The following is a 12,664-nucleotide window of genomic DNA, read 5'->3' as shown; positions in this document are numbered from 1 at the left end:
CTCCCTTGCATTTAGTCAAAGTATCTTTCACTTAAATTTCTAGGATCACCATGTGGGTGTATCTGGCTTGTTAGCCAACATATCCTCACTCCGCATGATAGATTTCAATCCTCCTCTTTCCATAATTATTGTAATCTCCATTCTAGTTGACTGCCAGAGCCAATAATTCAGTTATTTGAAAGTTTAACTTTTCCTCTGTCTTTGAATTTTTCTGGCTAGGAAGTTGCTGAGAACGCAAAGCCATGGAACAGATTAATCTAAGTCTTTGTAGTCAAGTTAATTTGTGTAGTGTGGAATGGTAGAGGCTGCTTTTTCTCAAAGGAGTCCTGTATTAATTCTTATAAATCCACTTAAGTCTTTGCTTACAGTTGCAAGAAAATTAAATCCTCTGCCTTAAATAAGTTGACTGTATATTGAAACTATTTAAGTTATAATTGTATTCTTTCTTTTTAATGAATATAAACTTATGTTCAAATAGCAATCAAATACAAGGCACTTAAAACTGATTGTTAATGCCACTGCCTGTAATTTCTTTTCAATAAATAAATGTTCATTTGCTAAGTGAATATTCTGTCTCATAGATAAAAGATGCAACATGGATAGTAAAATGAGCATAATACAAATGCTTGCAAAAGGCCTTTGGAATGCCTAAACTTAAAAAAGTACACTACCAAGGACTTGGAAAGAATCTCAAACTTCAAGGCCAAAAATCCACTGCATATTAATCTTCTTTATCAAAAAAAAAAGTGGAGTGGGGCACTAAAGACAAAAATAAGCCTATTGTGCAAGAGCAAAAGAGAGAGAGAGAGAGAGAGAGAGAGAGAGAGAGAGAGAGAGAGAGAGAGAATATATATATATAAAAGACTGAGAGACCACATGGTATGGTGGTAAGATGCTACACTGAGGCAAGGGGATCTGGTGGCCTTGATTTTTTCTCCAATCAGCTTTTAAATCTCTAGCCAGGCATTTCAACTCTGCGAAAATGCATTTTCCCATATGCAAAAGGAGAGGGTGAAGTACTTTTTCCAGGGTTTTTCCATGGCAAACAATCTCAGAGCAGTTTTATGACTTAACCAAGGTGGCAGAGTCCAGAAAAAGAGTTTGAAAAAAAAACTCTACAAACTTATAACTGGAGCTTTGCTTCCCAAGGGAATTCTTTTAAGTGAAAGCACTCATGCAGATTCACCCAGCTGTTACCCTTGAAAAGCACAGAGTAAATATGTTCTAACTTTCAAAAAGCCGGAAATGTGATTGTTAAAAACTTCTGAGCGTAATTAGAAATTTGGTGATTGTTTTCTGCTTTTGTCATCTCATTTATAAACTACTTAATTCTGAAAACTTTCCTTTAAGAATCTTCCTAATGTGAACATTATGAACATGGTGTAGGGTGGGTAGACAACAGACTGTCTGCATTTAAATGAGAAGTCCACGGGGTATGAAGGGAATCTATGATTTCATATCATTGCCTTCAATTTTTCCTGACACATATTTCGAAATTTTCTGTTGATTCCTACTGTCACTGCTGGTATACAAGTGCATTCCTTTCCACACACGTTCTGCAGTGTCATCAGCCTCCAGAGCATGTGCTAAGAAACACGAGTCAAGAGTTCTCCTGAGGAGATGTTAGGATGGATGAGTGAAGGCAATGATGAGATGGTGGGCATGGGGAATAGGTGACTTAGCATCTCTCAGAAATACCTGGCACTGTACAACTCACTGTAAGATATATGCAGAGCATGTAATTTATAGGACTTAATTTACTCTTCAGACACTTACAAATTACTTTGATTCATGTAGTCTACCATATGCCTCCATAACAGATTATAGAACAGCCTAGGTGTGTGCAGCTTTCTATATTTTAAGACACTCACCAACAACATATAATATGTTCTATAAAAACCTAAACTTAAAATATCAGCTGTTAGGGGAAAGGCTGAGAATACACTTGCTTAGAAAATAAAGTTCTGTTAGTTCACAAAGAATGTTCAGTATATGATCAGGCATTGAGAAAAAAAGCATACCTATGCTTAAGATTCATTATAATGATAATTAACCATGTTGATACATTAATTTACAAGGACTTCACAACTAGGGGTATAGCTCAGTGGTAGATTACTTGTCTAGCATGTGTGAGGCAAAAACATCTCAGAGCTATGCAGATTTGAAGGAGAAATCAGTGCAAAGATACATTAGGACAACTGAATAAAAAAATATAAAACTTTAATGTTCTCTCTCCTAGAATTTTATAAATGACCATTAAACTTTCTTAATTACACTGTCAGACATTTTATTCCTTTCCTTTTTATTTCCTCAATAAATAAGTTTTTCAAGAGCACTAGGAGTTGAAGCCCCATATTTTTGTCTCACAGGCAAGATGCTATTAGGGGTCACTTCCCATGTACGGTGAAAACAATCTTCTTGGACAATAATGATAAAACCTTATGGAATGCAAAAACAACCAAAATATGTATTCTCGGATGACTGCATTAGGGCCAAGTCAATATTAGTCCCACTTCACCCACGCACCGCATAGTCTAAAAATGCTGTCAGCCTGATAAGAATTTCCTGATTTACTCTTTTCTCCAATAGAAAATATAGGTCATCAAAATAAACTCTTGACAGTAAAAGAACAGTAGTTATACTTTCAAGTCTCTCTTTAGTTCCCTAGCCAGTCAAATGTCAAATAGGGGGGGGGGGGGAAGAAAAAGAGAGAGAGATTTGAACAAGACATTTTAGTAAAAGCAACATGAAAATTCCAAGCACCCCTTTCAACTCAATTCTTATGATCAACTCAGCCAAACTTCTACTTAAGCAATGTCTACAGGAGCTCAAATACAGTAGAAGTTGAACACAGTACAACCTAAATGTAGACAACTCAGGTTTACAAACATTTTTTTTAAGCTCATTCTTCAGCTTGTTGATAGCTTTTAGTAAAAGAATGAATTCATTCCTCAAGGAAAACTAATTTTATGATTGGTAATTTATAATTTTTCTAATAATGGATTGCATTTTCTAGCACAAATAAAGTATTACAATACTAACCCCTCTACAGAGGTTCACTGAATTAATTTCACAACTCTAGAAAAAGATCTTATTTGCAACTTCTAGCTCACCAGATTTTTTTAAGAGGGGGAACTATCTTTCTGAATATTTAATAAAGTTTGAGTCTGTTGCTTATCTACACTCCAACTGTTAACTGAAGTCCTCTAGAGTTTCAGAGATGGAGGAAAAGAGCTTCATTCTAGACTGGATGTTAAAAATACCCAGGGTCTCCTTGCCTCACTTATCCCACTTGAACTCCCATAGGTTTCTCTATTACTGATATTTTGCATATACCAAAGAAAAACAAATAGCTAAACTAAATGTTTTAATCTGTTCATCCTCAGTACAAATTACAAATGTTTCCCCATCTTCCTCTTCAAAAGTAATTTCACCTTGAAATGCTGAAGCTGTTGAATAGTACAAATAAACAAATAAATAAATAATAGCAAGAAAGTAGGGCTTCTTCCTTTTTCACTCTATCTGGTACAAGTTAAGTTGGTTCTGTGTTGCAGATGAATCTGGGGCATGTACCCTTACAGAATCAGTTGAATTTTACATCCCCTAAAATTTAAACAGAAAGTCATACTTTCTTTCAAAAGAAACCTATCAATCCAGGAAAGGGACAGAAAAAGAAATATAAAAACTCGAGGTGAGAATTAACTAAAGGGTCAAGTACATAGAGCCACAATAAAACATTTGTTTCCTAAGAAACAAAAGTCAAGGAAATCAGTAAATTCTGTCAATGATAAAGCCCTAACCCCTAACCATATCTAGTTGCATTTAAGACCCTAAACCCCACAATCTGAGGAGGATCCTATTTTGGTACAGTCCCTTGACACACACATATATTTTTTAATGTAGTGTTAATTAAACCTTGTTGTGTTCAGTGAGTAATATTCAAGGACACCTAGTGTCTGATTCTACACAGCCCTAGTCTCCCTTCTAAACTAGATCATCTCCTGGTTCTGAGTCCCCCTTTAAGGACGCATTCAGTCGCCTAGCATGGTGGAAACCCAGCTTCCAGGGACTCAAGATTACCTCTGGAATGGGGAACACACGTTTCAACAGACAAAACACTGTTAACAGGCTCTGTGCTTTGATGGAATTAGAAAATGAATGAAGAACCTTGACATCCCTGCCATCTAAGTCACAGTCACAGAGAAAAAGCTCTAAGTTATAGAAACATTCAATATAGGTTGCATTAGGCCAGTGTTCCACCCTAAAATTCCCCAAAAAGTTCATGTCATGAGCTCACTGTTGAGGTAGCCTCTTATACCTCAGTGGCACACTTCGTTCTCCTAATCCCGAAAAACCTAGCTGGCACACTCTACCTTTCCAAAGAAACAAAATATTTGATTTAAAGGAAGTTTACTCACATAGTCCTAAGTCAGATGCCCTTGATGAGCTTCAGAGAACTGAGTCCTAAGAGTCAGGGTGGCTTTGAGGATCAGCCTCTGAGCTCTGGTGACAACAGCTCAATAAAGCCCCCAGCCAGGTAATGCCTCTTATCCCACCCATCCACCTGGCTGTTCTTCCCTCCCCAAGCCTCTCCTCCTATCTTCTGTTAGCTTTCTGCTCAGGGACGCTTCCGCAGGTCCCAGAGCATCCTCTGCGCCACCCGTCCCAGCCGGACGGGATGTCGCAGGAGCCCCAGACCGATACTCTCGGTGCCCCTCGCCCCCGCCCCCGGCAGGTTGCCTGCTCGGTGACTCACCTGCTGGCCAGGTTGGGGCGCCGAATGATAGCAGGCTGTGGGGCAGGTTGCAGCTGCCACAGGGTTGGGCAGATACTGGGGCGCTCCATACGGCTGGGGGTGATACATCACCTCCGCACAACTCATGGCAGCAGGGGCAGCGGCGGACCCCGAGTTGCAGCCGCCGCTTTACGCGCTGGCGCGAGGGGCGCCGCTGCCACCGCCGCAGCTGCTGCCTCTGTGGCTGCTCCAGCTGCTACTGCGGCGAAGGCGGGTCTTCGGCGGCCTCCGGCTCCGCGCCGGGAGCGAGCTCGGGAGGGGTTGGCAATCAGCTGCGGCCCATGCGCGGGCACCTTCATCTTCAGCCCCTCCGGGTGCCCCCTTGCCCGCGCTTATATAGCGACTCCAGGACGCAGCCGCCCGCCCTGCAACGGGAGCATGACAGTGCTCGGTTCCGGAGAGGGCAGAGATGCCCAAGGCAGCAGCAGCCACAGACCTGGCCCGAGTTAGGTAGCCCTGGGGAGCCGGGACACTGGTTTGCATATACACAATGCACGCCCGGGGCTCGTCCTATCACCAGCGCTAGCTGCTGGGCGAGGACCGGGAGGCGGGGGCACCGAGGGAAGAAGGCTGGGGAGGAGGGGGAACGCTTCACCTCCCCAGGCTCTGACGCCGAGCTTTGCAAAGTTCCCTCAACTCTGTCTGCGCAGGGCGGGTCGCCCAGCAGGGGGACCCTGGGGAGGGCTGGCTGCGGATTGGAGCGAAGTTTGCAGCCCTCTCCGCCTCCCAGCATGGGATGGTGGTGGGAGGAGAATGGTATGCTAGAGGCTCCGCGCCCTCAGAGTTCCACGGGATCCCACCCTGTCTCTGTCACCTGGACACCAGGGCCAGAGCTTCGCAATTCCAAGAAGCTTTTACGGGGCGCATCAACTCAGACACTAGAGCCAAATGGAGGTCAAATGTACAAAGAGGTAAAACCTCGCAGGCGCAAAATAAACTGAGATTAGTTCCAAACATTAAAAATACCCCGAAGTGAAAGTTAACATTATCCCAAGTGTTCACATGCCAAGAATGTAACACGGTTTTCTACAAGCAATTCCGCTTTAAATTTAATCTTCATGGTAAGACATTCCTGTGGGATGTGTACCTTTTCTGGCTCTTACCACCTGGTTTCCATAGAGCTCTAGGGGGAAAAATTGATCAAACCCATTCAGCTACTATTTAAAGATGTATTGATTTGCAATTGGCTTATAAATCCTCTCCAAAAAGAAGGAAAAAAATGTTTGTAGGAATATAATTGTTTTCCGATATAATCAGTTTTAGAAAAGAATTATACATATTTTATAAATGAGCAAACTCTAGTTCTGACCTTCACCTCTTTTATGACACACAGTGATCTCTTTGTTTTTGATCTGTCCTTTCTCAGAAGAAAGTCAATTTGGATGTCAAATGAGCTAAATAGCGTCCCTCACCAAAAATTCACAAATTGAAACCCCAGCCCCCAATATGATTGTCTTTGAACATAGGCCTTTAAGGAGGCAATTAAGAAGTCATGGCTTTGGAACTTATTGGACAGACTGGTGTGCTTACAAGAGGAAGACACCTCAGATTGATATCTCTCTCTCTTCCCCCACCCCTCCACTGACAGAGAAGAAAGTCCATATGAAGAGTCAATGCCAAGGTAGCTGTCTCTACAAGCCAAGAAGAAAAGCCTAACTTAAAATCAACACTGCAGGAGGATCTTGAATTTGTAACTTCCAGAACTGAGAGAAAATAAATTCTGTTGTTTAAATCACCCAGTCTGTGTGTGGTATTTTTGTTATGCCAGACCCAGCATATCAATGTACATGTATAGTTCTAATATATTGTTAATCTTTATATCCTCTCACACAAATGCACACACACAAAGACATAAACTATACATAAAGTATAAAATTGAATAGGAACATTTTGCTATCCCATAACATCTCCTATTAATTCATTCATTTTATCATCCCTTGATTATTAAAAATATATTTATCAGAGACTTACACTGTTAGACTTTTAAATTATGCTTTTTGTAGCATTTTTATCAATAAAATAAATACAAATTTACTTCAACTGTTTATTACTGTATTTCCCCAAATTTACTCTCCTTGGTTATACCCCAGACTCATCTATTTGGATTCTTTCTAGACCACTCTACACAGGTGCTCCATAAGGACTTTGGTCATGATAGCACTGCTCCCCCCACACCCCAAATTGATCCTGCTTTCATGTCTATCCCAGATATTGAAACATCAGTGATCAACTATACCAGTAGACAACTTAGAATCTTCACACACTCCTTTCTTCTCCTCAGAGTCCCTACCTCCAGTCTTGGAGTCCAGTTGATCCCAAATCTTACATTGACGCTGACAAGCTGACAATCTCCTCTCCTTTCCTGACTCTTGTTGCTATGATCTTGAGTTTCTCAGTATCTCTTCCCCAGAATTCTGCAAGAGTCTCCTTGCTGATTTTCAGGCCTCATGCACAGATCCATTCTGAGCAATTTTTATTTATTCTTTTATGATCCAAACACAGCAAATCAAACAGAGCAATGAGCTTTTATTCCTTTAAAAAAAAATCATAGTAGCTCCATAAAATCTGTCATTACTTTTTTTTTTTAATCTTCCAATCATGGACTCTGCCTTTGTGACTACCATGTAGTCATCTGAATCAAGTGCTCCCATTCTAGGTAGGATCCATAGAATCTTCTACCACTATGTCTTTTTATAGGTGTGCAGAACATCTGATCCAACAGCCTACTTCCTGTCTTCTTCACTTGCTAATTCTTTCTTGCTCTTCAAGGAACTATTTTTTAGAAGATTCAATGAAGGCTAGCCTTAATGCCTCTATTCTCAATAGACACTGATCTTATTTTACTAATAATCAATTACTTGACTTGAAACTGCTTATGTGCTTGTCCTGACAATAACTGTTTAAGAGCTGAGATTGTGACTTCTACCTCTGAATCTCAACCCTATAAAGTGTGGCTTAATAAATATTCATTGAATAAATTATAAAAAAGAAGGAATAAAAAACATTTTAGAAGAATCTAAAAAATCCAAGCATATATGAAATCAATGAATGTTAAAACGGTGAACATGTTTCTGCTTTTCTCTCAAATAAGAGAATGAAAAGTTCCTGGTGGTAGAAAAAATTCAAGACCCAGAGGATAAAGTGACTGAATTCAACCACAAAGCTAGGACAGCCTCTCAAAACACTTAATAGCTCCAACTTTTTCTTCAGATAATATAATTATAATTAATTACATTTTTCCAATGATGTGTTTAATGTCTATCTCTTCTAGAATCTTGCAGAGATCATTTCTATCTTATTTACTACTACAATTAACATTTAGGAGGTTTCAAGTATATATTTGTTGATTGAGAAACCAGAGCTAGATTAAAGATATGATATCCCCACTTGTGGTACTTTCCAAGTGCCCAAAGGTCTTGCAAATCTTCATTTTGTGACAAAGATATTGTTCTTAGGTCCTAAAGTCATGGACACAAATGTCTGGAAGTAATTGATAAAATCTTCCTACAATGTAATATCTTTTTTGATAGCTTCCCTTTTTATTGTTGAAAGAAGAAAATGAGAAAGTAAAGATAAATTTTGTCTAGAATTAGAATCTAGAGAATAATACATAGAAAAGAGAGAGAAAATATCTTGTCCAAGGCTGTAGTATTAGTTGTCTCCTTGGTAAAAATTAAGATAATTCCTGTTAGAACTAAGTTAGAATTCTGGTAGAAAAGGAGATATGTCTGACTTATCCAAGGATGTTAAGGGTTTTAGAATGGAAAAGAATCATAAGAGTCATTTAGTTTAAAACATCTTGTTTCATAGATAAGTAAACATATGACCTGAGTTAGGTCTCATAATGGACTTGTGGTAGAACCAAAGCTCCAAGTCTCTTGAATCTTGATTCAATTTTCTTTCCATCATCACATGATAAGGATATATGAATAAACACCACATAATAAGGATATATGACTAAACACTTCTATTCACATTTATATTCACATTATAGATGTGTATGCATATTCATTTATGCAAATGCAAGCAAGCATACATGAAAAAAAAAAGAGGTTTCCTATTACATTATCCTTTGGTCACCTTGGAATGTGTGGGCAAGAGTGCAGACCAGTTGCATTTAGCTGTGTATAATGAGTCACTCAGATCAGATAATACTATCTGACCACTGCATTCATTGTCATCGCTATTATGTACAAGAGTCACAATTTCGTGGAAAGAACAATGAAAGGTAATGTGATTTTATGAACTTCTCAGCCAGTGTTCCTCAAAGTTTGCCCTCTGGTATTTTCTTCTCTTTCTTTAGCACTATTTACGTTCTCTTCTGATTGAATCTATATATGGAACCGAATCTTACCTGGTCTGATATTTATCCCTCTACTTTTTTCTATCCCAGTCACTGTAATACTAATAAAATACCCAAATGACCTGAAATGTTCCCAATTCTTCAGATTCAGTAATTTACAGCCACTACATTTTTTTAGAGAGTTAATTTTATTTTTTAATATATATTTTTTAGTTTTAGGTGGACACAATATCTTTTTAAAATTTTTATGTGGTACTGAGAATCAAACCCAGTGCCTCACGCATGCTAGGCGAGCACGCTACCATTGGGCCATATTCCCAGCCCTTGAACTGAATTTTCAATTATCTCTTGGGATAAGTTAGGGTCAAAAGTGGGGGAACTTCTTTTTTTGAGTGGTGACAGCCAGCCTGTTTTCAGCGTAGGGTCCCAATGTAAGAAAACATAGAGGACCTGTAAATACATTTGCATGGCTACCCCAGGCTATATATCCAAATCCCCTCCCCACCTATTCCAGCCACTAAACAGCGACTTTGAGGCAACTTCTGGCCTAAGTTGAGCCCACTGATAAAACAGCCTGCTCTGGGCTCTGAGGATATGGATGTCCATCATTTGTGGAGAGGATCATCAGGTTAGGAGTATAAAAACATGATTATTTTAGGCAGAAAAAATGATCTGCTAGAGTTTTCCATACTCTAATATCTGGAATCTATGAACACGTTATCTTACATAGTTAAGAGAGTTGAGATTATAGATGAAATGAAGATTGCTATGGAGAAAATTTTAAGATAGAAAGATAATTATGATTATCAGGGTGGGCCCAATGTCATCCTAAGGGTTCTTAAAAAAAACAAAAAAACAAAAAGAGGTAGGAGAGAGAGGAGTCACACTCACATTGATAGGAAATAAGGTAAGAGACTCCATAGGTCATTGCCGACTTTGAAGGCAGAAAGAAGGGAGTCAAAAGCAGAGGAAAAGAGGCAGTCAACTGAAGCAGGACAGGGAAGAAAATGGAGTCCTCTAGAGTCTCCAGAAATGCATGTTACATCAGTAACAAGCTGAAGCTTGGGATTTCTGACAAGGTATGAACGTAAGATAATAGATGTGCTTTGTTTAAAATCACTATGTTTGTGGTTACTGGTTATGGCAACAATCGGAAAATGATACAATAGTTTCATGGGTCAAGGGTCACTAGAAAGGAGGGCTTTAGAGGAGCAAATTCCCTTGGTCCTTCAATGTTCCATGAGGAGATGCGCAATGGGAAGGTGGTTAGTGAGAGGGACTCTGAATCTCAGAGATCAGGGAGGGATTCTGATTGCCTGGATCTTAAGGTAGTACCAATGCAATAGAAAATAAAATATGAATTCAAAATGTATAGGCAAATAAGAGCTTTTTATTTTGTGTCCTTCACATCCCCTGCCTTAAACGGTCCTCTTCAATGCCCACAACTTCATGGTACTTATGCATATCCTCTTAATATTTGTCACCTCCTGTTTATTTCACCAGTCTCAAATCTTTAACATTTAACTTTTGTTCACTTTCTTCCTTTTCACAATACTCTTCTGCCCCATCTCACCACCAAAAGTCAGTAAGATCATTGGTAATTCACATGTTAAAAAATATAAAGTTGATTATTTAAACCTCATCCTATTTGATACTTCATAATGTTTGATATGGTGGATTAATCTCTCCTTAAATTTCTTCTCCTGGCATCTGTTTTTGACATCCTCCTCTTTTAATCTGTTTTCCTCTACTTTGACATTCTTTCTGCTTTCTTTGTTCACTACCTAAACTTTAAATATAGAGTTCCATAGTGCATATGGTCCTTTCTCATCTTATTCTATACTCTCATCCTAAGAGATCTCATGCATCTTTGAATTACCCCTATATACAATAACTTAGAAAATTAACCTCCCACCCAGAGGGTTCCTCAGACCACATGACTTGAAGAGATGCTTCCCTATGGGGGTTCTGAAATCAATAAATAAGAGCAAATATAATCATGCATGGCCCAAAGGAGTATTTTGTTTTATATGTTTATTTTATATATATGTAGTATTATATATAATAATATACTATAAATTATTACTTATGCATATTTGTATGTATTATAATATAAAAATGTACTGGGATTGAACCCAGGGGCACTTTAGCACTAAGTTACATCCCCAGTTCTTTTTAATTTTTATTTTGAGACAGGATCTCACTAAGTTGCTGCAGCTAACCTTAAACTTGTGATCATTTTATCTCAGCCTCTGGAGTCTCTGGGATTAAAGACATATGCCATCACACCCAAATGTTTATTTTATTTCGATTTGCTATTGAAAGTTTTCCCAATCCCTTACAAAGAGTTAAATACACTCATACTGTGTATCAATAAATTTCACATGGATTCTAACATTGAAAAGACTTTATTTTCTGTGGTTGACCACCACCAGATGAAATATTGGTTCATGTTTAGAAGCCATTTTTAAAGATATATACTATTTAAAAAATGCTAATGCTAAAATCTCATTCAGCTTAGCAATACACATAATGTAGGAGAGGCATGGGAGAGTTTAGATGACTCAAGGAATGACAGACTCACATCTCCCACATTAATTTTATTCTCTGTTGGGTTCAATGTTGACTACATTGCTTCTTTATCATAAATTTTATCTCCCCATCCTCTTATATATATTTCATTTCGGAATGGGGATAGTAATATTAATAGGGCTTCTCTGTAGATTGATAAATAATGTAGATAAGACTCGTAGTGTGGAATATGACCCATGTTGAAACATTTGTTTGTTTTCCTGTTAAAATAACTACCTTGGAAAGTTGTGGAATAGACCAAGGTCTAGAATCGTGGGGCAACAAAAACCTTTTTTAAAAGTATAATTTGGGAATCATTTTAAGAGTTCTGATTGAACTGTTCACAAGCACACTATTTAGTTTTGTCAATTAAAAATAATCTAAGGTTTCAGACTTGTGTGTAATGCATGTCACATGCCTACTATGTTTTGCATTATTCTATTCTCTCCAGCCTGGTAAGATTTAATAGGCAAGCTTGTAATTGTCTTTTAAAACCCATGCAAGTATTTCTTAGATAGTACTTCTTGCAGAGATTATAATTGTACTCTGATTCAAGATGATATATTTTATCCTGATAATTTTTAACAGTAGTAAAGTGGTGCCTGCTTTTATTAATTCCTCTTGTAATGTTGTAGTATTGAACTCCAAAGTGCTAGTTACAAACTGAAGAGCTCATCTGAAGACTCGGAGGCTGGGATTTCATCTGTAGCAATTAGTAATAAAGATGCTCTTAATTCTCATAGTTTGATTTGTTTACTGAATAGTGAGACTAAATATATATTGTTGACCCAAAAGACACATAGCAATTGTCATCCCTTACTTCACACAGTACCTCACTCATTGGAAACCCAGCCAGCATTTGTTACAATCTATCACTACCTCTAACCCTTGAAGGTATTCCTGAGCCACAAAGGATGCTCTCTCTGTTGAGTGCCTTTTTGTTGTTTTGTTTTCTGTTTTGCTTTTGTAGTCTTCACTGGAGTTGCAGAATTTCA

At 38.4% G+C, this 12,664-nt stretch overlaps 1 protein-coding gene across 3 annotated transcripts in view; it reads right to left on the bottom strand.

Moving 5' to 3' along the window:
• Positions 1–4,887, bottom strand: part of VGLL3 (vestigial like family member 3) — a 46,893-nt gene extending 42,006 nt beyond the window's left edge. For all 3 annotated transcript variants that reach the window (XM_081300944.1, XM_081300945.1, XM_081300946.1), the window contains exon 1: positions 4,757–4,887. In XM_081300944.1, the coding sequence (XP_081157070.1) occupies positions 4,757–4,882 (126 nt within the window). In that variant the 5' untranslated portion in view covers positions 4,883–4,887. The remainder of the gene's footprint in view (positions 1–4,756) is intronic.
• Positions 4,888–12,664: the final 7,777 nt, after the last annotated feature.

Source organism: Spermophilus citellus (assembly GCF_964194105.1).
Source record: "Spermophilus citellus genome assembly, chromosome: 7".
NCBI classification, from domain to species: domain Eukaryota; kingdom Metazoa; phylum Chordata; class Mammalia; order Rodentia; family Sciuridae; genus Spermophilus; species Spermophilus citellus.
This window is presented reverse-complemented; position numbering and strand designations above follow the sequence as displayed.